Here is a 26,156-nt window from a genome sequence, read left to right on the forward strand (position 1 = left end):
TTCTAGTCAAACTATTTCCACATCAATTGGAAGTTTCAGGTCAATATCCCAAAATATCTTTTCACTGTGATAATTTTTATTGGTATGTTTCATTTTCTTAAATTTCCTTAAGTGGACCTACAAACCTTTGTTATGCCACATAGCTTTGGATAAGAGATTAAATTAATGCCTAGCAAATGAAACATATGTTAATATTACAGTATCATTTCATATCTTAACAAAAATGTCCCTTACCCATATATTGTACCATATATTTCCAGTTACAGGGACCACTAGAGGTCATTTCCCAGTAAATGCAGAAATCTAACTGATCTGGAGGCTCAGTTATAACCCAGCCACTAAGGAACATGTTTTAGCCAATACTGGTTTCCAGATGTCAGGGAGTAGCCCATCTTTATAGGGAGGTCACAGTGTTAGGCTTTTGTCTGCCCAATCCCAGATAATTGTACTACAGGGACTGCTAGTTTCTTTTTCATTTGAAACACTATTGCTGTAAGGGAATAGTGATTAAGATCACATTTTCCACTGAAGTCCTGTATGCTTTGAATACCAAACACTGCAACACATTACAGATCAGTACTCATTCCAGTTAGTCCTCTCAACAATGCAATGTCCAGCATTAAATTATTTGCCCCTTGTTCATCTAGCAGAGGATCTATAGTTACAAAGAATCCTCAGGATACTGCTAGTACTTATCTAAAAACGACTCAACTCTTTTATATTATAGCCTCTGATTTTCCAGTGCCTAACTAACAGTTGCAGGGGAGTGACATCATGATTTAATAAGATGTCTTTCCAGGTTCTGAATAGAGCATTTAGTTTATAACATGGGTCAGTTTTTGTCTTAAAATACCAGCCTTGAAACTGCTTGTTCTCTATCCTCCCTTTTACACCAGCGGTTTTAATTTCATTAGGATGGTTAATAGCAACTAAAGGATTATGTTTTTAGCCATTTTCTTCTCAACCCTCTTCTCTTTCTCAAAACATTTTGTTAATTCCTGAGAGGGTAAACCTGTCATCCAGATTCTACTGGTAAGATTTGTCCCCACTTATCTACTGCAAAGCTTTCTTCAACTCATACACCACTAGTCAATCAATCTCTAGGCAAAACTTTCCTTCCTTTCTTTTTACTTACGCCACAGAGTCTTGGTTATATTGAGGATCTGAAAGTTAATTTTAATTTTGACATCAATCCTCATGGCCTATAGTAGTGCCCCTGGTTTTGGATTGATAGTCAAATCACAGGACACCACAATAAGTGTAGTCCAGGCACAACTTTCCTGTGTTGAGCCTGTCCATTTACACATCAGTGTAATTTGCTACCGAGTGTGTTGTGTGCAGTCCTGGGGCCTTGGAACTGTGCCTAGGTAGTTGCAAGACCGTCTGATACAAATAATGATACTGTACATTCTGTGTTTCTTGTCCTGGATCCTTTTCTCAAAACTATATAAACTAAGAGCTAGGTTAAAACTTCTTTGTCCTTTGAGTTTTACTGTCAATCCAAACCCGAGATCGCTGTTGGTGGCAATGCAAAAATAAAATACATATTTATTGTAGAAAATAAGAAAATTCATAAGCATAAAGAAGATAACGTCACCCCGGGGCTTCCCTGGTGGTGCGGTGGTTAATCCGCCTGCCAAGGCAGGGGACATGGATTCAAGCCCTAGTCCGGGAAGATCCCACATGCCGCAGAGCAACTAAGCCCGTGCGCCACAACTACTGAGGCTGCGCTCTAGAGCCCACGAGCCACAACTGCTGAGCCTCCGTGCCACAACTACTGAAGCCCGTGCGCCTAGAGCCTATGCTCTGCAATGAGAAGCCACTGCAATGAGAAGCCCACGCACCACAATGAAGAGCAGCCCCCGCTCGCCGCAACTAGAGAAAGCCCGCGTGCAGCAACGAAGACTCAACGCAGCCAAAATATTAATTAATTAATTTAAAAAAGATAATCTCACCTGTAAGCCTGTCACTCAAAAATAATCACTATTAATAATTTGGTGGATTGATATGATTCTAAAGTTCCTATAAAATGCATTATGTTTTTTACAAGGCTGAGATAAGAAATTACATGTTTAGGATTATGCTATTTTCCTTTGAAAATGTATCATGAACATTTCCCCATACTTCAGTATGTTGTTGATTTAATAATATATTCTTGGGAAAAATGTGTAACTCGGCTTATAATTGTATAAAGTTTAAATTTACATTGGCACCTTAGGAACAATATTATGTGGTCAGCAGGATATATATGCTAACTTTCAAGGTGATCAGATTCTATGTTTGGATATTTAAGAAAAAATTTAAAACTAAGTTTCATTTTGAGCGGCACAATGACCTAATACTCCACCTTTATGATAAATGAAGGGTGAATTATTATTTGAAGTGAATAATGAAGTTTATGAGAATAATATAGAAATTTTTATTGCCTATTCATAAATAATTTCAAGAAGACATCTCTGAGAAAATTTTAAGAGTGGTATTGACATGTAGGTTGCTTCAGAACAGATGCTTGAAAAATATTATGTTCTCTCTGAATCAACTTCTCATGAATTTGATTTTCTTACTTTCCACAACCGTAGTGCCTATGAGATTATCAAGCTGAAGGGGTATACCTCTTGGGCTGTTGGACTGTCTGTGACAGATCTGGTAAAATCAATTTTGAAAAATCTCAGGAGAGTGCATCCACTTTCCACTATGGTTAAGGTAGGCTTAAATAGAATCTTCACTTATCATCTTTGTTTAAATATTGCTGAGTCTTTAACTATGTGCCAGGCATTATACAAAATTTTGAGAATATGCTGGTGAACAAAATAGAGGCCCTGACCTCATAGTTTAATGAAAGATAGGAACTCAATAAAACAATTACAAAAGCAAATATATAATAACACATTGTGTTAAGTGCTATGATGACAAACTACGAAGTTCTTAGAGTATACAAGAAGAGAATTTACTCTGAGGAGGGGGCGTTTGTGGTGGTTAGGGAAGATTTCCTAAGGAAGTAAAATGACCTAATCTGAATAATGAGTAGAAGTTAATTTGCAAGGCTGGACTAGTATTCCAAGCAGAGGGAACACATGTGTAGGGGACCTGAGGTAGATATAAGTAGAGAGCACTTGAGGATCTAAAAAAAAGGGTCAGTTGTTGAAATGCACAGAGCAAAGGGAGCAAAGGGAAGTACCTGATAAGGCTGGAGGAAGTAAGCAGGGTCAGGCCACTGAAAGTCTTATAAAGGGGTTTGGGTCCTTACCAGAAGAGCTATGGAAAGCCACCAAAGGAACTTAAGAAAGGGACTGGTTTTACAATCTTTTTTTGTTAAAAAGATTCCTGGGGCTGTGATGGATGGAACAGATTTGAAGGGGACAAGAGTAGAGGTGGGTAAACTTGGGAAGAGGATGTGCATTAGCTCAGAACAGAGAGGATGGTAGTAGTAGAGATGAAGAGAAGGTGGCAAATTTGAGTTACACTGTATTTAAGAGGTAAAATTCATAGGTCTTGATAATGGAATGAAGTGGGAAATAAGGGAGATAAAGGTCATTCTTAGGTTTCTGTTTTGCACAGTTAGATAAATGGTTATATAATCCACGGAGGAAAGGCATATTCAAAGAGAATCAGGTTTGAAGATCATGTTTGTAGTTATGGTGAAATTGAATTTGAGGTGCCTTTGCAATATCTGAGAGGAAATAGGCAGTTGGGTACAAGCTTCTGGAATTCATAAAAGAGCTTTGGGTTGGAGTTATAAATACGAGCATCATCAGCATAAAAAGTGTATATTAGGACTCTTTTAGTTAAAAGCCACAGAAGCCAAACCAAACTAGCTTAAGCAAAAAGAAGATATATTGGCTCATGTAACTGAAATGCCAAGGAGGCCTGAACCACATGCTCAAACTATATCATTAGAGCTATCTTTTCTCTTCACAATCTTGGCTCATCTTTTTTTTTTATATAAATTTATTTATTTTATTTATTTATTTTTGGCTGTGTTGGGTCTTCATTGCTTTGAATTTCTACCAGCTTAACTTCAATAACATACAAAACCTCTGCTTCTTCATAGTTCCGTCCTCACCCCTTTTGATTGTTGATGTCGCAAAATTGCATCTTTACACACTGTTTGCCCCAAAATATAAACTAATAATTCTTTTAAATGCAATTGTTTCTTAAATTTGAAAATGGGAGTTACATACCAAAGTCACAGTAATACTAGCTTTTAGACTAATTTTTTTAATGTATTAGTCTCTTAAATTATGCAGAAAACAAAAAGTGTAAGTATAAACCATTGTTACAATATTACTAGCTTTTATAACTGCCCATGCATTTACCTTTATTGAGATCTTTATTTTTTCACATGGCTTCAAGTTACTGTTTATTTCACCCTGCAGGACTGCCTTGAGTATTTCTTGCAGTACTGGTCTAGTGGTGATGAACTCCCTCAGCTTTAGTTTCTTTGGCAAAGTCTTAATTTTTCCATCACTTCTGAAGAACAGTTTTGCCGGATATAAGATATGATTCTTGGTTGACAGTTGTTTTCTTTTTACCACTTTAAATATATCTGCCCAGTACCTTCTGGCCTCCAAAGTTTCTGGTGAGAAATCTGCGGATGAGCTTATTTTTCACTTTTCTTCAGTCTTTTTTCTTTCTGTTCCTCAGAGTCAGTAATTTCCATTGTCCTATCTTCAAGTTTGCTGATTCTGTCTTCTGCCTGCTCAAATCTGCTTCTTAGTCCATCTAGTGATTTTTTTCATTTCAGTTATTGTGCTTTTCAGCTCTAGAATTTTTTGGGGTGGGGGTTCTTTTTAGGTTTTATATTTCTTTATTGGTATTTCCATTTTGTTCACTCATCATTTTCTTGACTTTCTCTACATCTTCCTTTAGTTCTTTGAGTATCTTTAAGACAGTTGTTTTAAAGTGTTTGTCTAGTGTATCTGCCATCAGTTTTTTTTTTCCCCAGGGAGTTTCTGTTGATTCATTTTTTTCCTTTGAATGGGCCATACTTTTATATTTCTTTGTATGCCTTGTGATTTTTTGTTGTTGTTTCTGTTGTTGAAAACTGGATGTTTGAATCTAGTAATATGACAACTTTATCAGAGTCTATCCCTTCCCCAGGGTTTGCTGGGTTTTTGTTGTTATTGTTATTGCTTTTGTTTTTTGATTGTTGACGGCTGTTTCTGTGCCAAGGACCAACCTGGGGTGTACTCTTAAGGTCTTTGAGGTTGTTTCTAGGCCTGTGCTTTTCCCTGGGCATACGTGGTTACTTTTTAATTTCTCCCAAATATGCAACTGCTTTTGTATGTTCTGGTCTTTAATGTCTGGCTCCCAAGAGGGGTAAAAGAAATATTAAGGGAAGGGGGAAAGGGTGCCTGCCCTTTACATTCCTTGGAGGTTACTTTAGACAGAGGGGGAGAGGCTTGCAGCAGTTGTGGGGAGGTGCAACAACAATGGCTTTGCCCTCTTTGTCTACACCTCTGTCATCAGAAGCAGTAATCAGTCATTAGAGAACAGATCTCTGATATTTGGAGGAAAGGGTGCTTTTCACAGGCTGTGCACAAACTGCTTTGGGTACATGTAAACAGCCCTGCTACTCTGCTAAGGGCTGAAATTGGCTGAAACTAACCACAGTTTAACATACAAACCTTCCCCTGGAAATTTCAAGCTTTCAGAAGACTCCACAGTTCCCCCAAAAGTTATATCAGACAGATTCTGGCAGTGCAGTTATTGCCTAGTTGGGGAGATAGATTCCTGGTGCTTCCTACTTCTCCATCTTCCTAGAATCCTCCAGTATTTAACTAGATTTTTAAGCCTAGAAAACTGTTTTGTGAAAAAGCAAACTCAAAGTCATCTTCCCAGATACTCCTGCCTTTTTGGAAAGGGTCCATACCTGCTGTTAACCATTTACCCATGACCTGGGTGATTATCTTTGTATCATATATTCTTCATAGTTCCTATGACAAACATGTCCTAATGTTTTACACATAGAAGAAAAACAAGCTTGTATACACCTATAATCACCAGGATCTATAAGATCCAATAGGTAACCAAAATCCCTCACCAGATGTTTTGGTAATTCTTAACTAATTGGACTATCTTATTTTGCCCTTTTATTTACTATCACTTGTACCTTATTAAAGTTATTGATAGATGCATTTGTGTGTTCAGTTTCTCTAAAGCAAATTTATTTCTTCTTCTAGTCAAACTATTTCCACATCAATTGGAAGTTTCAGGTCAATATCCCAAAATATCTTTTCACTGTGATAATTTTTATTGGTATGTTTCATTTTCTTAAATTTCCTTAAGTGGACCTACAAACCTTTGTTATGCCACATAGCTTTGGATAAGAGATTAAATTAATGCCTAGCAAATGAAACATATGTTAATATTACAGTATCATTTCATATCTTAACAAAAATGTCCCTTACCCATATATTGTACCATATATTTCCAGTTACAGGGACCACTAGAGGTCATTTCCCAGTAAATGCAGAAATCTAACTGATCTGGAGGCTCAGTTATAACCCAGCCACTAAGGAACATGTTTTAGCCAATACTGGTTTCCAGATGTCAGGGAGTAGCCCATCTTTATAGGGAGGTCACAGTGTTAGGCTTTTGTCTGCCCAATCCCAGATAATTGTACTACAGGGACTGCTAGTTTCTTTTTCATTTGAAACACTATTGCTGTAAGGGAATAGTGATTAAGATCACATTTTCCACTGAAGTCCTGTATGCTTTGAATACCAAACACTGCAACACATTACAGATCAGTACTCATTCCAGTTAGTCCTCTCAACAATGCAATGTCCAGCATTAAATTATTTGCCCCTTGTTCATCTAGCAGAGGATCTATAGTTACAAAGAATCCTCAGGATACTGCTAGTACTTATCTAAAAACGACTCAACTCTTTTATATTATAGCCTCTGATTTTCCAGTGCCTAACTAACAGTTGCAGGGGAGTGACATCATGATTTAATAAGATGTCTTTCCAGGTTCTGAATAGAGCATTTAGTTTATAACATGGGTCAGTTTTTGTCTTAAAATACCAGCCTTGAAACTGCTTGTTCTCTATCCTCCCTTTTACACCAGCGGTTTTAATTTCATTAGGATGGTTAATAGCAACTAAAGGATTATGTTTTTAGCCATTTTCTTCTCAACCCTCTTCTCTTTCTCAAAACATTTTGTTAATTCCTGAGAGGGTAAACCTGTCATCCAGATTCTACTGGTAAGATTTGTCCCCACTTATCTACTGCAAAGCTTTCTTCAACTCATACACCACTAGTCAATCAATCTCTAGGCAAAACTTTCCTTCCTTTCTTTTTACTTACGCCACAGAGTCTTGGTTATATTGAGGATCTGAAAGTTAATTTTAATTTTGACATCAATCCTCATGGCCTATAGTAGTGCCCCTGGTTTTGGATTGATAGTCAAATCACAGGACACCACAATAAGTGTAGTCCAGGCACAACTTTCCTGTGTTGAGCCTGTCCATTTACACATCAGTGTAATTTGCTACCGAGTGTGTTGTGTGCAGTCCTGGGGCCTTGGAACTGTGCCTAGGTAGTTGCAAGACCGTCTGATACAAATAATGATACTGTACATTCTGTGTTTCTTGTCCTGGATCCTTTTCTCAAAACTATATAAACTAAGAGCTAGGTTAAAACTTCTTTGTCCTTTGAGTTTTACTGTCAATCCAAACCCGAGATCGCTGTTGGTGGCAATGCAAAAATAAAATACATATTTATTGTAGAAAATAAGAAAATTCATAAGCATAAAGAAGATAACGTCACCCCGGGGCTTCCCTGGTGGTGCGGTGGTTAATCCGCCTGCCAAGGCAGGGGACATGGATTCAAGCCCTAGTCCGGGAAGATCCCACATGCCGCAGAGCAACTAAGCCCGTGCGCCACAACTACTGAGGCTGCGCTCTAGAGCCCACGAGCCACAACTGCTGAGCCTCCGTGCCACAACTACTGAAGCCCGTGCGCCTAGAGCCTATGCTCTGCAATGAGAAGCCACTGCAATGAGAAGCCCACGCACCACAATGAAGAGCAGCCCCCGCTCGCCGCAACTAGAGAAAGCCCGCATGCAGCAACGAAGACTCAACGCAGCCAAAATATTAATTAATTAATTTAAAAAAGATAATCTCACCTGTAAGCCTGTCACTCAAAAATAATCACTATTAATAATTTGGTGGATTGATATGATTCTAAAGTTCCTATAAAATGCATTATGTTTTTTACAAGGCTGAGATAAGAAATTACATAATGTTTAGGATTATGCTATTTTCCTTTGAAAATGTATCATGAACATTTCCCCATACTTCAGTATGTTGTTGATTTAATAATATATTCTTGGGAAAAATGTGTAACTCGGCTTATAATTGTATAAAGTTTAAATTTACATTGGCACCTTAGGAACAATATTATGTGGTCAGCAGGATATATATGCTAACTTTCAAGGTGATCAGATTCTATGTTTGGATATTTAAGAAAAAATTTAAAACTAAGTTTCATTTTGAGCGGCACAATGACCTAATACTCCACCTTTATGATAAATGAAGGGTGAATTATTATTTGAAGTGAATAATGAAGTTTATGAGAATAATATAGAAATTTTTATTGCCTATTCATAAATAATTTCAAGAAGACATCTCTGAGAAAATTTTAAGAGTGGTATTGACATGTAGGTTGCTTCAGAACAGATGCTTGAAAAATATTATGTTCTCTCTGAATCAACTTCTCATGAATTTGATTTTCTTACTTTCCACAACCGTAGTGCCTATGAGATTATCAAGCTGAAGGGGTATACCTCTTGGGCTGTTGGACTGTCTGTGACAGATCTGGTAAAATCAATTTTGAAAAATCTCAGGAGAGTGCATCCAGTTTCCACTATGGTTAAGGTAGGCTTAAATAGAATCTTCACTTATCATCTTTGTTTAAATATTGCTGAGTCTTTAACTATGTGCCAGGCATTATACAAAATTTTGAGAATATGCTGGTGAACAAAATAGAGGCCCTGACCTCATAGTTTAATGAAAGATAGGAACTCAATAAAACAATTACAAAAGCAAATATATAATAACACATTGTGTTAAGTGCTATGATGACAAACTACGAAGTTCTTAGAGTATACAAGAAGAGAATTTACTCTGAGGAGGGGGCGTTTGTGGTGGTTAGGGAAGATTTCCTAAGGAAGTAAAGTGACCTAATCTGAATAATGAGTAGAAGTTAATTTGCAAGGCTGGACTAGTATTCCAAGCAGAGGGAACACATGTGTAGGGGACCTGAGGTAGATATAAGTAGAGAGCACTTGAGGATCTAAAAAAAAGGGTCAGTTGTTGAAATGCACAGAGCAAAGGGAGCAAAGGGAAGTACCTGATAAGGCTGGAGGAAGTAAGCAGGGTCAGGCCACTGAAAGTCTTATAAAGGGGTTTGGGTCCTTACCAGAAGAGCTATGGAAAGCCACCAAAGGAACTTAAGAAAGGGACTGGTTTTACAATCTTTTTTTGTTAAAAAGATTCCTGGGGCTGTGATGGATGGAACAGATTTGAAGGGGACAAGAGTAGAGGTGGGTAAACTTGGGAAGAGGATGTGCATTAGCTCAGAACAGAGAGGATGGTAGTAGTAGAGATGAAGAGAAGGTGGCAAATTTGAGTTACACTGTATTTAAGAGGTAAAATTCATAGGTCTTGATAATGGAATGAAGTGGGAAATAAGGGAGATAAAGGTCATTCTTAGGTTTCTGTTTTGCACAGTTAGATAAATGGTTATATAATCCACGGAGGAAAGGCATATTCAAAGAGAATCAGGTTTGAAGATCATGTTTGTAGTTATGGTGAAATTGAATTTGAGGTGCCTTTGCAATATCTGAGAGGAAATAGGCAGTTGGGTACAAGCTTCTGGAATTCATAAAAGAGCTTTGGGTTGGAGTTATAAATACGAGCATCATCAGCATAAAAAGTGTATATTAGGACTCTTTTAGTTAAAAGCCACAGAAGCCAAACCAAACTAGCTTAAGCAAAAAGAAGATATATTGGCTCATGTAACTGAAATGCCAAGGAGGCCTGAACCACATGCTCAAACTATATCATTAGAGCTATCTTTTCTCTCCACAATCTTGGCTCATCTTTTTTTTTATATATAAATTTATTTATTTTATTTATTTATTTTTGGCTGTGTTGGGTCTTCATTGCTGCGCATGGGCTTTCTCTGGTTGCAGTGAGCGGGGGCTACTCTTGGTTGCGGTGCGCAGGCTTCTCATTGCAGTGGCTTCTCTTGTTGTGGAGCACAGGCTCTAGGCACGCGGGCTTCAGTCGTTGTGGCACACGGGCTCAGTAGTTGTGGCTCGCGGGCTGTAGAGCGCAGGCTCGGTAGTTTTGGCTCACGGGCTTAGTTGCTCCATGGCATGTGGGATCTTCCCGGACCAGGGCTTGAACCCGTGTCCCCTGCATTGGCAGGCAGATTCTCAACCACTGTGTCACCAGGGAAGCCCTTGGCTCATCTTTTCACTCTTATTGGCTTCAAGCTCATGTGGACTTTTTCCGTGGGGCAACAAAGATGGCCCCCAGCACCTGCAGGCTTAGAGCCTATAGTATCAGGACCCTGCCTCTCCCTTTACCCATATTAATTTCTTGATAATTGGCCTTTCTGGGGTCACTTGTCCATTCCTGTGATACTTGTCAGTTCGGAGACAGGCAGTTCCTGAAAGGAAAAGAGAGGTTCTGTCAACATTAAAAAAAGAGAAAGAGATACTAGACAGGCAAAGACAATAGATATCCCTTACACATGGTAACTGAAACCATGCATTTCAACGAGCTTGCCTAAGGAGAGAGTATAAAGTGAGAAGACAGATTGAGATTGAGTCTTGAGGAATTTCAGTATTAACAGCAGAGTTTATAGTGTGAGTCCACGAAGTTGACTAAGTGGTGGCCAGAGTTAAAAGAAAAACCAAGAGAACATGGAATCATGGTAACCAAGTGAAAGGAGGATGCCTTAAAGATGAAAGGATTGGTTTTCTGTTCTTGATTGATGTGAAGTCATATAAAATGAGGGTTAAAAATGCCAGGAAGATAAAGTAACAGAGGTCATTGATAACCTTAGCAGGTGTTTAATAAAGTAATAGAAATGAAAAATTCTGATTGGAGTACACCAGGGTTTTCTTAACTTCGGCACTATTGATTTTGGGCCGGATAGTTCTTCATTATTGGGGCTGTCCTGTGCATTGTGGGATGTTAGCAGCATCCCGGGCCTCTACTCATTAGATGCCAGTAGCATACCAGTTTTGACAATCAAAAATGTCTCCACAATTATACTCCAATAAAGATGTTAAAAAAAAAAGTCTCCAGACATTACCAAATGTCCCTTGGGAGGCAAAATCACCTCCAGCTGAGAACCTTTTAAGTAGACTGGAGAAATTAAAGCCAGTATAAACAGCTCTTTTGAGGTAAGTGGCTGTGAAATTAAGGAGAGAGAGCAGTAACTGGAGAGGAAAATCAGGGCAAGGCAAGTTTTTTTGTTGTTGTTTAAAAAATAAGATGTAAAGAAGATATTGAAGATAGAAGTAATAAGCAGAGAGGGTGGGATCCAGAGCACTGGTGAAGGTATTAGTCCTAGAAAGGAGGGACAACTATCTTTTTTAATAGGGGATAACAAAGAGAAGATAGGTAGTGAATCATATAGGTTTGTAAATTTGGCATTGGAAGCATCTGATGACTTCTATCTTTTTAGTGAAAGGAGACAAAATCATCTACTGAAAGTCAAGAGAGGTATAGAAAAGTCAGATGTTTGAGAAGATTTGAAATCATCTTTGTAGATAGTGAGAAATAGAATTTGACAAAAAATAAAGGCAGAATTACTGTCAGGTGGATGCTTATTTGAGGTAGATAAGCATTAATTTTGACAAAAGTTAAAGATCAGCTTCGTTGTGTGGTTTTCTCTAGGGGCCTGAGTGCAGGAGTGGAGAAAGTAGATAACTGAATTCATCTGGGTTTGGGTTTTACTTGTGGAGTGTTAAAGGGGGAGAGAGAAGAGAGGAAGACAGAGAGATAGATAGAGGTGTAGGTAGTTTTGGTTTCTATACTTGTTAAAAATGAGTTTGACCTTCTGCTAAAGGGTCACAGTCAAATTCAAGACCGTTGCCCTTAAATGTTATCTACATACAAGTGAATAAATTACAAAAAGAAAATGAGTAATAAAGAATTTAAGAAATATTTATAAAAACTAAAAATTAAAATAGGCAAAGGGTCTTAGGGTGTAGCAAAAGAGTTACAAGAAAGGAATATAAGTTGGATATGGAGGAACCTCATAACAAGGTTCAGAGTAAGATACTTGGGGTGGGAGAAGGTCCCATGAGCTAAAGAAGACAAGAAACTGGAAAGAAGGGGAATTGGTTCGTTTATCCACATGGACAATGAAGTCACCAAGGATAATGGCACAAACTGGGATAGAGAGAGAAGATTGCTAGGTGTCAAAGTCTTTTATGAATGAGATGGAATACTCAAGAGGTTTGTAGACGGTCATTAGAAAGGGAAGAAGAGCTGAATAAGATGGGCCTCAAAAAAAGGAGGAATTTTTTTTGTTTTTAAGAGAGCAAGGGATTAATAATTTGGAAGAGACAATGAGGAGTATACAGTGGATTCCACACTCTTCCTCTTTTGAGGATACAAAGGGCTGTGGGAGAATAAGCAATTACCCCCAGGGGGCTCCTGAAGAAGAGTCAGGGAGGCGTCAAATGAATGCTCCTGCAAAGAGATTGAGTAATATGGGAATTTCATAGTCTTTACTGAACAAATCAATGGATGAGTTATAGTTTATAGGAAATACTTAAACATTTGACATTAAGAGCAGAATCATTTGTATGCTCTTAATCTTTTTTCCCAGTTACTTCATTTTTATTACTTCACATTTTCAGCAAATAAAGTTGCCAATAGAGTTTATTTAACGTTAATATAGTAACTTGATTTTTTGTCAGATAAATAGGGAATTCTCTTTAAATAACCATTTCCTCACTTCATGGCCAGTCTGTGAGGAAAGGAAGCAAATTTCAGTGCATCCAGGGGTCATACTGCCAACCAGGCATGACGCTTAAAAGGGAAGAGGACAGGCTGAGGGGGGGCAGCAGGTCATGGCAGTACACAGGGCTAGGCCAGGGCAGCCTTGGAGGCCAGGGCCCTTGTTTCCAGTCTACCCAGCAGCCCCCAAATGGCATAATGGCATGGACATACATTTCCAGTTCTAATCCAAGAAGCCCTTTCTAGTAGGAAGAGATACAGTGAAAGGAGAGGGAGCAAATTCCTGAAACACTAACACGGAAGGCAGGAGGGCTTTTGCCCCAGCCATGCTGCCTTGTTCCTGATGCCACCCAACCCCTGGCAGCTCATGTTAAAGCTCTAAGAGGTACTGTGCTACACAGAGGGAGCGACAGAACGACCAAGGACAGGAAAGGGAAGCGGGGGCGGGCAAGTGTGACTGCAGCTGGACTGTGGCTGGGAAGGGAATGTGGGCTGACAGTCTGGTGGGACAGTGGCCTTCCACGGCGAGGCACAGACCAGAACGGAGTGAATGTGAGTAGAGCCTGGCAGGGGACCCTGAGGAGAAAACATATGGCTGTTCTGATGGAGATCATGAGGTTGAGTATAAAGTGGCTACCGAAATGAGGGAGTTGGACTGCAGTGGAAAGGGTGGATAGGGAGCCCCTCTGTGGGCCACTAGAGTAAAACAGGAACGCTGGGCTCCTGAGGAGAGCCCCAGAGACGGTGAGAGGGAAGCTTGGCTGAGTAGTGCCTGTGGGCTCTGAACTATTATGGGAAGCTGGGAGGCATCACTCCAGCGTCAAGGAGCCTCTCCCTTTCTCAGCGCTAGTTCCTGGTAACTTTACAGGCACACCTGGAGGAACAAGACCTTCCCATTGCCTCATCCAACCCTACACTCTGGGGTAAGAAAAGGCAATGGGTGATAGGGGGCAGAGAGGTGTGAGAGGTCTACTGGGTCTTCTTACCTTCCAGGGAGGAGGTGGAGGCTGGTTTGTGGGCATGTAGGCATTGTGTGGGTAACCCAGGTTGTAATAGGCTCTAGCAGCTGCCTCTACAGCCTTGGCTTCAGCTGCAGGAGTGGAGGGAACATCAGGGCTGCTTATGGGAGGTTCCATGGCCCTAGGATAGGGTGGTGGCCATGGCTGCACCTATTCCATGGCCCTGTCCATCATGGAAGGTCCTGGATAGAAGCCAGGTGGTAGCCAGGAGGGCAGGAGTACATTCCATTGGTGACTGGCAGGGGAATTACATAAACCCTGCTGAGCATGTGAGTACCTATAACCTTAGGCTCCACCGGAGGCTTCACCTCTGGAAGCTTGAGAAGCCACCTGTTAGCATCTGTTGTTCAAACTCAGTGGCATCCCCTGATGTAAAGATTATACAAAGCAGAGCCTGCCCAGCCACTTCCTGCTTCTTTCTTGATTATTTTACACCAAACACAGCCTGCTTGATCTCACAGTCCTTCATCAGACTGCATGGCATTCTTCCCCTTAGAAAGAAATATGACAGGGGTAAGGGGTAAAATAGACAGTGCCCTTTTTGGCCCCTTTGAAGGCATCTGGCACATTCTTCATATCATTAAACACCAGTTCTTACATGGTTATAGGACATTAGGATGCTCTTCGTATTGTTGACGATCACTCTACTGCCCTCCAAATGATTCTTGAGCTCCATAGTCTCTCTGTATATTCTTATTCTGAAGCTCTCTTGCATAGCTGCTTTTCCATATCAGGTTACTGAATAATAACCTAATTTTGCCTTTTAGGGCTTATATGGAATAAAAGAAGAAATCTTTCTCAGTATCCCTTGTGTCTTGGGCCAAAATGGTGTCTCAGATGTTGTGAAAGTTAACTTGAATTCTGAGGAGGAGGCCCTTTTAAAGAAGAGTGCAAACACACTTTGGGATGTCCAAAAAGACCTGATATTTTAAAACCTTTTATTGTTCCATGTTTTATAGAACAGAAGATAGTAGACTGTATATTTTACATTTTGAAAGTATTTTCACACCTGATCTTTAAAAAATAAAAAAACATTGGACCTATGACATAACTCCAGCCTCTCAAGCCTAGAAAAAGGAAATGGTAAAGGAATTTCTCTATTCTAATGATTCTCAACCTGTACAGATGTAAGTTATACTTCCGAAGTATGTCATATATGTAAAAGTTGTCTTCAGGTTTAGTAGAATATGTATAATAATCCATTTAATATAGAACTTATGATTCTTCTCATAAAACAACAAAATTTCTAGTACTGAAATTTCATTTTGTGCTTTTTTCCATTAGGGCACCAGCATATTCACTTTATATTGCTTCATTAACTTTATGTGTTTATACATAATCTTTACTAAGTACTTATTTTTAAGACAATGTATATCAGAAGGAAAATAGAAATATAACTTCATGGTATAAAAAAATTAAATGAAATATCTTCAACCCTGCAAGTATTATACCAATTAATATAACCTCAAATAGCTGATTTGGTCCCTCTGTTGAAATACCACACAGGGAGTTTAGACCATCCTCTAGGTAATTCTTTTAGCAAACTACTACTATGCTTGCTGTGTTATGGTTATGAGTTCAGTATGACATGATTTCTGCCCTCAAGTATTTCACAGTGAGTATTTAGGGTACCTCATCTAACTGGTTATTGATGGATGCTTGGTAACAGTCAATTGGTAGCTCCCTCTTGGTGTCCAACGTAGGAGTGCATGTGCTTCATACAAAAATATATATTTCCTTGATTCCACAAAGAATTTAAGGCAGCTATAGGAAATACACAGTGAAACAAAAACTAAAAAATCAGGACCAAGGTAATTTACAAATTAGACTAGGACAGGACCAGTGGGAAAAATTAGAAGGCATATATGCAGACCCTGAGGACCTACATGGCTCTAATGGAGGCAAACCCATTTGGTCAGAGAGTTACGGTTCACTCTCTGTTATTCTTGCTATTTAATAGCTTTCATTTCAGTCATCTATTACTGAACATAATTAGTTTCCCATTATTTTGTTGTCTTTACTTTTTTTTCAACTCTTCCCTTGAATGTACAAAATATGGTCATGAGAGTTTAGTTAGGATGGGGGGGGAGGGGAGTCTTCTGTGGATTTTGCCTTGTTTTAAGCTCCTCTCTTACACCAAATTAAAGCTTCATTTTAGGAGATCCTTGCAGAAATCAAAAAGCTGCAAAATATACTTTCTACAGGGAATATTCTAGGAAATAAAACTGCTCTACATCATGTGTTCTCAGCTGGAGCAGTGTTGCCCCAAGGGGGTGAAAACTGGTTCTTGGGTGGGGGGTTGGTGAAAAAAATCTTTGATATTACAAGGGTTTGGCTCTCCAAAGCTCAACCCTACCAGACAAAAGTCTCACTCCATAATATTTAATCTCATGCTGTGGGGGCAGGTGAGGGAGCTGAACGATTAGGGTTAATGTCTGAAGAAGCTCTTGAAGGAAAGATAATGAAAAAAGGTTGAGAAACACTGCTCTACGTTTTGTAAAAGAATTTGTCAGATATGTATTATGTTTTATGATTCACAGATGAGTAAGAAAACAGTTAATTGGGTAGAATGTGGTAGGAGAAGAGAAGTGGAAACCTTGGTTCATCCCAAATTAACGGATGAGAGGGGGATTTTATTAGATTCTACATTTAACGACTTCATAAATAATGAGCTGTAGAAATGGTTATCAATTGTATATATGGTTATCAATTAGCACTGCCCTGATCAAATTCTTAGGGTTTTGTATCTTATTTAAAAATCTCCTTTGCATAGAGGGTTTAAATTAAAAAATTTGTTTTTTCTACTTCAGCTCATATTTGGGTGGTAAACAGTATCCCTGAGATCCCGTTCTCCCACAGCTCTGGTGAAAAATTCCCAATCAAGAGTCAAAAAGCCCTTATCCGATACATCTAGACAAGGTTTCGTTAGAAATAAATTTACCTGGGCTCCCTGGTGGATGGATTCTGGGCAAGGAACACTCCGTTGGAGAGCTGAGTCCCTCTAGTTCAGCGTGCCTGCTGCACCTCGTGCGCTTGGAGCCCTAGGAGCCTCTCTGAAACCCGCCAGCCACAGGAACCTCAGCCTGCAACAGGCAGCAGGCGCAGGCGCAGTGCCTCAGAGCTCGCCTCCTGGCCTCGCGCGTGCACCTGGCGCGCTTGGCCCCCGCGAGGTCCGCACGGGCTGGGCGCCGCCTTACGCAGCCTCAGTAGCCAAAGGTTTTCCTCCTCTGAGCTTCAACCAGCTTTCCCTCCGCTTTCCTCCATTTTCTTCCTCTTCCTCGGGCGGCCATGAGCTGGGCTGCGGGCTAGCGGGAGAGTGGGCGCCGCCGGAGTGTGTGTTTTTTGCCTGGCGTTGACTCTGTGTCCCCTGCAGGCGGCATGCATCCCGCTGAGGGGCGGCTGGCCCTTCACCCGTGTGAGGGTGGCCAGAAGTACCGCGCGCCTGGACGTCCTAGGCCCAGAGCCTGGGGAGTCTGGGCTCGTGGACCCTCGGCTCGGTCCTGGATCTAAGAGCTGGGGGAGGAGAAGAATGGGGGCGCGGGGGCGGAGGGAAGGAAGAGCAGAGGCTTCAGGGCAAAGGCTGAAATAACTTTACCGGTGGTAGGTCTCATTTTTGGTGGAGCAGACCCTTTTCCTTCCTTCACTCCCTCTCAACCCCTCTTCACTGTACCCACCTTCTTCCTCCTCCCCTTGATTTGCCTCCTGGATGCTGGGCTGCTGGCCAGAAATTATCCAGCTGCTTTGCTGGTCATTGTCTTTCCCTGTGTGTCTGCAGCGCCTGCTTACCCACCGGGGCCCAGGAGTTCTCTATATGCCCCTTCTTACTACAGACCAATTCCAGATCAATCGGAATTGGCTTTGTGGCTTTGCAGTTTTTCCTCAAGATGGCGACCGTCAAGCGTGAATTTAAGATTTTCGCTTCAGAAGAGGCCATTCATCCCAGTAAGGAAGTGGATCAGTTGCTATGGCCTGTGCATCTTATTAAAAGTAAGTTATACACCATTCTCAACAAGTTAATCCAAATCAGCCCCTTAAGAAGAAAAAAATTAAGGTTAGGGGATCATATATAAGCGAATACATGATAGTAGAAATTAGCTATGCCAGAGAGCCATTTGGGCATTTTGCCTTTAAATAAAAAGTTTTTTTCCATCTGCCTGTGCTGCCTTGCTCCATGGCTGCTTCCCAGCACAGTCAGCTGTAGCCCCAGGGAAGCACCTGTTGTCCAAGAGCAGTCAGTAGCTTGCCGCTTCAGCTCTGGACAAGTCTATCAAGTGCTTTGACACATGTAAGAAGCAGGTATATGGCATTTTCAGAAGGTAGCATGGTTCTCAAGTGAGTTACTGGTATTTTACATCAGCAAAATAGCTCAATTTTTGACAGGTTACAAACAAACTTTCTCTTTATGCATTTTATTCTTTTAGAATAAAATAAATACATGCTGCTGTAATAAAATTGCCTTTAATCACTTAACAAGCCTAACCTTGACTCAAGCAGTGAATGCCTGTAAATATAATAAATGAAAAAAGCTAGTATTTTTATAACATAAAACAGTACCATTTATAGCTTGTCAATTGCATTTTGTCATCCAGCAAAAATAAAAAGCCTGGTAGAGAATTAAGTTATCTTCATACCTGCAAATGATGGAGGCTATTTTTGTTAAGACTGTCAGAATTTACTAACCACAATTATGACATACAGCCCAAAGAATGCAGTCATCTCCTTATCTTGTTAATTGTTCTCTTTTGAAGATGTGTTGTGTTGACTAATTGAACAATAATTCAAGTAGAGTGTCTCAGGAGAAACCACTTGAGCCCTGTCTTTGGAGTCTGGCTGGCGGCTCTGAGCATTACCAAAGGCTCTGACTTGCCCTGACTTTGTGTCATCTTTTACAGGCCTCATCTTCTGCGCACGGCTTCATTCCCAATGGGCTGGAAACAACCTAGGGTTGTGTTTTGTTAGGGAGTTGCTTGGTCAGGACCTTTTGAACAGTAGTGTCCCAATGAAGTACTAGATACTATTTATGTAAGAATGAGTTTTTTTTCACAATAATATCCTTTCAGAAATTTCTAACTACTTTGTAACTGCATGACTTAACCTGGTGATAAAAGCAATTATTAAAAATCTACCTTTTCCCCCACTCCCCAGAAAAAGTAAGTTATGTGCTCTGTGCCATTGGGTTAACCAAGTTTTCCTTAGTTGGAGGCAAGGCCACCACATATCATTGTGCAGGTTGTGTCTAGTTCAAGAGGTGATTGGGGGCCTATCCAGCCCCTGCTGGCTTAACCCAGAGGAACAGGTGCTCTTTTCTAATTGTTCCACCCAGAGGGGGCTGCTTTTTCTAGTTCTTATGATGGTATCCTATGTGTTAGAAGTGTCTCTATGTGAAAGCATGTTGACATTTCACTTTCACTCATGTGGTGATACTATGAGGTCCCCCTTTGCTTGACTAGGAAACTCTGCTCACAAGTAAAACAACTGGAGAAATAGGTGGCAGAAAAAGAGTGTGCAACTTGTCAGTTGTGATAGGTGTCCTACTAGTAACAAATACAATAATCCTTTTCCTTTAAAAATCTCTCTCCCATTTCCTGGTCTCTATTTTTATTTCCCTTCCTTCTTTATTCATGTTAGGTTAGTTTTAGTGTTTAGTTTTCTTAGTATTGATGTAGCTAATAAAGTTAGCTTCTACTTTTAATGGAGAGACACAGGACTAAAAAGACCTGACCCCTTTCTAAGAATATTACCCTGATCTGAACACATAACGTTTTGGTAAATCATAATAAACTCTTTTAGCTATGATTTGCTTTTATTAATGGAATATCTATAAGATTTCTTCAAGCTACCTTTCTGTAGCCTTTAATCCTGGCATGATTTATTGGCTTTAAAGGATTAGGCCTGGATTTCACGTCTAAATGACATAAGGCACCGAGAGCATCAGGTACTGTCACCTGCTGCTTCCGGCAATCATATGAATTCCTCACGACTCATTTTGTCCTACCAGCTGTAATGCCTTTGTCAGCAGTGTACTCATTGCTAAGAAGAATACACATACGTGAAAACCAACACTTTTGTTTGCAACATTGATTATAATGATAATAACAATATGCTTTGTATACATTATGTAACAGCCCTGAAAAGTAATTATTAGATCTATTTTATAGAGGAGAAAAAAGCCACAGACTGTCTCAAGTTGCATGAATAGATAAGTGTATATAGATAATATATACATGATACATTGTCATTAACTAAAGTCCATACTTTAGTTTTTACCTAATGTTCTTTTTCTGTTTTAGTATCCCTTCCAGGACACCACATTACATTTAGTCATTCATGTCTCCTTAGACTCCTCTAGACCATGACAATTTCTTTTTTAGGCTTTCCTTGTGTATTTCTGTTTCCCCAGCCACGCGACGCGGCTTGCAGGATCATAGTTCCCTGACCAGGGGTTGAACCCGGGCCCTGGCAGTGAAAGCACTGAATCCTAACCACTGGGCCGCCAGGGAATTCCTGAGGCTTTCCTTGTTTTTGATGACTTTGGCAGTTTTGAGGAGTACTGGTCAGATATTTTGTAGAATGCTCCTCTATTGGAATTTGTCTGGTGTTTTTCTCATGGTTAGACGGAAATAATGGATTTTGGGGAGGAAGACACAGAGGTTAGGTAGCATTTTCATCACATCATTTCCAGAGTACATACTATCAACATGATTTATTACAGTTGATGTTGACCTCAGTCACTTGCTGAGGTAGTGTTAGGTTTCTCTACTGTAAAGTTAACTTTTTTTTCCGTCTTTCCATGCTGTGCTCTTTGGAAGGAAGTCTCTGTACAGCCCACACTTAGGGAGTGGGGAGTTATGTTCCCTCTCCTTGGGAGTAGAGTATCTTCATAAATTATTTGGGATTCTTCTGCATGGGAGATTTGTCTTTTCTCTCCTTTTTATTAATTCATTCAGTCATTTACTAATATCAGTATGGGCTCATGAATTTTATTTTATATTTTGGGTTATAATTAAGTGCATCTTTATTTTGTTTCTCAAGTTGTTCCAGCTTTGGCCATTGGGAGCTCATTCAGTTGACTACTGTGTCCCTTTGACATACCCCCATCAACATAGGGTTTTTGTTTAGTTTGAGCACTTCTGTAGTTTCTGGCACATAAGATCTTTCAGCTTCTTCATGTCATATATTTTCTGCTTCAGTCGTAAATCAGCCTTTTTTTTTCCCAAGGAGCCCTGATTCCTTTTATTAGAGTATGATATTATAACCCAAGATCTGAGTGCTAGGTGTGCGCATTTCTACACAGAACATTTAAAAAACTATCTATCGAAGGTAATTTTGTCAATAGTGTAATTCTGCTCCATGCTACTATAATCTCCGTAAATAATTTAGAGTATCCAGAAAGCATTGGCATCTCATTAGGCAACAACCTTTTCCTTGTGATACAGTTTAGACTTCTAGGCTAATAAATTATAATCAAGTTTAAAGTGCTTGGCTTTGAATTTCCATTAATTAGAATAAAGTAAAAAGATCCAACAGTATAAGTTGGACATGTACTTAAATTATGGATACTTGATCATTTATTTCTAAGTACTAGCTCAAAGCCATTGGTTTTTTTCAGTGAAGATTTTAATAATATATAATAAAGATAATATGTAGTTATTTACATTATTTTTCAAAAGGTAATACATTCACAAGGTTAAAAAATAAAGTAATATAAAAAGATATACATAATATGTATAGCTGACTCACTTTGTTATAAAGCAGAAACTAACACACCATTGTAAAGCAATTATACTCCAATAAAGATGTTTAAAAAAAAAAAGATATACGTAAAGAAGTCACACTTGCATCCTGTTTCCATCCAACCTTTCCCCTAAATTCCACTTTAGGAAACCATTTGTCAGTTTCTTATGTATCCTCTAGAGTTTCTTTTGCAAATACAATATATAATTTTCCTCCTTTATTACATATGAAGTAGCATGCTAGAAATATATAGTACTGATTCCTTTTTGCATGTAACATTGCTTGATAAAAGAACTATAAAATTTTAGAGTTGGAAAGGGCCCTATATTTTAACCTATTTATTCAAAAAACTTTTATTGAGCTTCTATGTGCCAGGTTAATGCTAAGCACCAGATGAGTGAAAATGAATGACTTCCTCTTCTCTAGGAGCTCGTAGTCCGGTGAGAAATTCCTTCTACAGAGTCCCTTCTTTATCATTGTGCAGCCTCAGCTTAAATTGAAGAGGTGTTCACTACCTTCAGAGACTGTTCTGTTTATTAAATAGCTTCTCTGTTTGTTTTCCTAATTGTGAGCTGAAGCTTTCCTCCTTGTAGCTTGTATCTCTTCTAGTTTGGACTTTTATATCATGATGAAATGTTGAACAGATTCATTATGTCTTCCCTGAGTCTGATAATTCATAAGGTAGATACAGATTGCCAGTATAAGAATTTTCTTTCATTCTCCAGTTAATCCAGATGCCCCCTCTCCCACTTGATTAATGTCTTTTTAGGGCTTGAGTGATGAACTTGCCTTTGTGGATGCTGATGAAGGCAAATTGATGGGTGAGACAGTGGATCTGCAACATGTCAGCCCTTTCATGAAAATCCTAAATATTTTTTCCAGCAAAGGTTACTGTCATAGCTAAATACTATAAATATTCTAATAGTACATTAATAAATATCTAAGAAAATCATATCTTTGTATCATGACTTCCCCAATTGTTATAAAGTTGGTTGCTCCCTACCCTGTAGTCTCATAACATGTTCAGATTTCATTAGGTTGTACTTAATTTGTTTACAGGGCTTCCTACAGCACCAGACTGAGTTCCTGTGAGCAGCAGTAATAGTAATTATCATGACAGTAATCATTAATTGATTGCCCATTTTGTGCCAGCCACTGAGCTAAAGGACTTTATTTAATAACCTCAGCACAATTCTCTGATGTTTCATAGATGATGCACCTGCACATCAAGGTTAAATAAAAGTGATGGAGTAAGGATTTGATCCCTTTGTTTTGACTCAGAAGCCTAAGCTCTTAACTACTGTACTTTATTTACTTGGCACCCAGAAGGTAATTGTATGAATGAATGAACCAATATCTCCCTGTTCAAGGGTCTTTTCATACCACATCTGTCTCTAAGTAAACATTCTCATTTACCAGAACAATGTACATTTTGACCTTTTATTCTCTAAAGTGCAAGAGGTATGTATGTTAGGAGGTTGTTAAAACAAATGTACAAGGAAAATTTAGTACTAATTTCCTGAAATTAAGAGTGCTGTGGGCATAGTAGAAGATCTTGAGGGAGCTCACTCTTTAGTAAGAAGTGTGGTGATTGAGCTGAACAGGAAATGTGTACTTAAATTTTAGATGTTTTCTCCCATAATGTTTTCTATTCAAATCTTTCCCCAGATTATTTTGTCACTGCAAACTCAACATAGTGATTATCACAGCAGGTGCAGGCCAGATAAAGAGAAACATACCTTGATTTAATCCAGAGAAATGTGTCCATGTTTAAATTAATGATTTCCAGTATTATCTAACACAGTCTCCACTGCAAAGTGACTATTGTTTCCAACCCAGGTCACCTTTATTTTGGCTGTTCAGTGAATAATAATTTTTTTTGTGTGTGGGGGGGTGGGTTTAGTAACTTGGTAGAGAAAAATAATGGGTATTAAACTCTAAACTGCCAATATAGCCAGAATCGCTTCCTGTTTTGTTAATTTAACATGTATTTTGCATAATCAGTGTGTGTACCATAATGAAGATTTCTTTAAATACTAGCGTATATGAAAAGATAATTTGCTGAATCGTAGTGTGTAAATCCAAGTTTTACAAACTAAAGACTTTCATATCTGAGCTGTTTTCCAGATTGCTGAGGGTGCTGAAGTGAAAGCACAATACTTTATTGACTAACCCTCCAAGATTGTACTAGACTCCTCACTGGTGCATGCACAAAGTGGACATATTTAAGATAGACTTTGGAAATAAAACATGCAGGACCACTGACAGATTTTGTACAGTGAGAGACAGGGAAGAGGAAAAAATGACTTCTGGATTTTTACTTTGAGCGATTGATTGGATGGTAGTTCCATTTACCTGGATTGTGATGCTCTCAAGGAGGTGGGAGTCAGTGAAGGAAGTAGGAGGGAGTGTTGAGTTTAGGGGAGAAAAACCAAGATTTCCAATTGGGACATGTTAAATTTGAGATATCTGAAAAGATACTCAAGAGGAGATATAAAACAGGTAGCTGATTGTGAATCTGGAGCTCAGAAATCTAGGTTGTGATATTCAGCCAAATTACTGTATTTTTTTAAAAAATAAATTTATTTATTTATTTATTTATTTATGGCTGCGTTGGGTCTGTTGCTGCGCGCGGGCTTTCTCTAGTTGCGGCGAGTGGGGGCTACTCTTCGTTGCGGTGCGTGGGCTTCTCATCGCGGTGGCTTCTCGTTGCAGAGCACAGGCTCTAGGCGCACAGGCTTCAGTAGTTGTGGCACATGGGCTCAGTAGTTGTGGCTCATGGGCTCAGTAGCTGTGGCTCACAGGCTTAGTTGCTCTGCAGCATGTGGGATCTTCCCAGGTCAGGGCTCGAACCCGTGTCCCCTGCATTGGCAGGCAGATTCTTCACCACTGAGCCACCAGGGAAACCCACTCTCAGCACTTCTATTCAACGTAGTATTGAAGTCCCAGCCACAGCAATTAGACAAGAAAAAGAAATAAAAGGTATGCAGATTGGAAGGGAACAGGTAAAACTGTCACTATTTGCAGATGACATGATACTCTATGTAGAGAATAATAAAGACCACACAAAACTATTAGAACTAACAAATGAATTCAGCAAGGTAGCAGGATACAAGTTAATATACAGAAATCAGTTACATTTCTCTACACTAACAATCAAATATCAGAGAAAGTTAAAAAAAAATCTTGTTTAAAATTACATTAAAAATAAAAACTGTAGGAATAAACCAAGGAAATGAAAGACCTATATGCTGAAAACCATAAAACATTGATAGAGGAAATCAAAAATGATTCAAAGAAATGGAAAGCTATCCCATGCTCTTGAATTGGAAGAATTAATACTGTTAAAATGGCCATACTACCCAAAGCAAGCTACAGATATAATGTGATCCCTGTCAAATTACCCATGACATTTTTCATAGAACTAGAACAAATAATCCTAAAATTTATATGGAACCATAAAAGTCCCAGAACTGCCAAAGCAATCCTGAGGAAAAAGAACAAAGCAGGAGGCATAACCCTCCCAGACTTCAGACAGTACTGCAAAACTACAGTAATCAAAACAGTGTGGTATTGGACCAAAAACAGACATATGAATCAATGGAACAGAATAGAGAGCCCAGAAATAAACCCACACACCCATGGTCAATTAATCTATGACAAAAGAGGCAAGATTATACAGTGAGGAAAAGACAGTCTGTTTAGCAAGTGCTGTTGGGAAAGGTTGACAGCAGCACGGAAATCAGTGAAGTCAGAACACAGCCTTACACCATACACAAAAATAAACTCAAACGGCTTAAAGACTAAAATATAAGACATGACACCATAAAACTCCTAGAAGAGAACATAGGCAAAGCATTCTCTGACATAAATTGTACCAATGTTTTCTTAGGTCATTCTACCAAGGCAATAGAGATAAAAGTGAAAATAAATAAATGGGACCTAATCAAACTTACAGTCTTTTGCACAGCAAAGGAAACCATCAGCAAAAAGACAACCTATGGACTGGAAGGAAATATTTGCAAATGATGTGACCGACAAGGGCTTAATTTCCAAACTATAGAAACAGCTTATACAACTCAGTAACAAAAAAACAAACAACCCAATCAAAAATTGGGCAGAAGGCCTAAATAGACATTTCTCCAAAGAAGACATACAGATGGCCAATAGGCACATGAAAAGATGCTCAGCATCACTAATCATCAGAGAAATGCAAATCAAAATGACAATGAGATATCACCTCACACCAGCCAGAATGGCTGTTATTAAAAAGTCTGCAAATAACATGTTGAAAGGGTGTGGAGAAAAGGGAACCCTCCTACACTGTTGATGGGGATGTCAGTTAGTGCAGCCATTATGGAAAACAGAATGGAGGTTGCTCAAAAGACTAAAAATAGAGTTGCCATATGAT

The 26,156-nt window shown here is 39.2% G+C and overlaps 1 protein-coding gene and 1 pseudogene across 14 annotated transcripts in view; one reads left to right on the top strand and one right to left on the bottom strand.

Moving 5' to 3' along the window:
* LOC102976495 (L-lactate dehydrogenase C chain) overlaps window positions 1-26,156 on the top strand; it is a 72,181-nt gene that overhangs the window by 35,727 nt on the left and 10,298 nt on the right. For 9 of the 14 annotated variants that reach the window (XM_055078680.1, XM_055078679.1, XM_055078682.1 and 6 more), the window contains one exon: window positions 17,787-17,998. The exons of 1 other annotated variant lie outside the window; for it this stretch is intronic. In XM_055078680.1, the coding sequence (XP_054934655.1) occupies window positions 17,787-17,998 (212 nt within the window). Of the gene's footprint in view, window positions 1-1,557; window positions 1,934-8,758; window positions 8,883-14,778; window positions 15,055-17,786; window positions 17,999-22,804; window positions 23,075-26,156 lie in introns of those variants that run through there. 4 more of the 14 variants (XM_055078683.1, XM_024118839.3, XM_007104913.3 and 1 more) reach the window with 4 other exon arrangements.
* LOC112063593 (WW domain-binding protein 2-like) lies at window positions 13,611-14,764 on the bottom strand (annotated as a pseudogene).

Source organism: Physeter macrocephalus, chromosome 16 (genome assembly GCF_002837175.3).
Source record: "Physeter macrocephalus isolate SW-GA chromosome 16, ASM283717v5, whole genome shotgun sequence".
NCBI classification, from domain to species: domain Eukaryota; kingdom Metazoa; phylum Chordata; class Mammalia; order Artiodactyla; family Physeteridae; genus Physeter; species Physeter macrocephalus.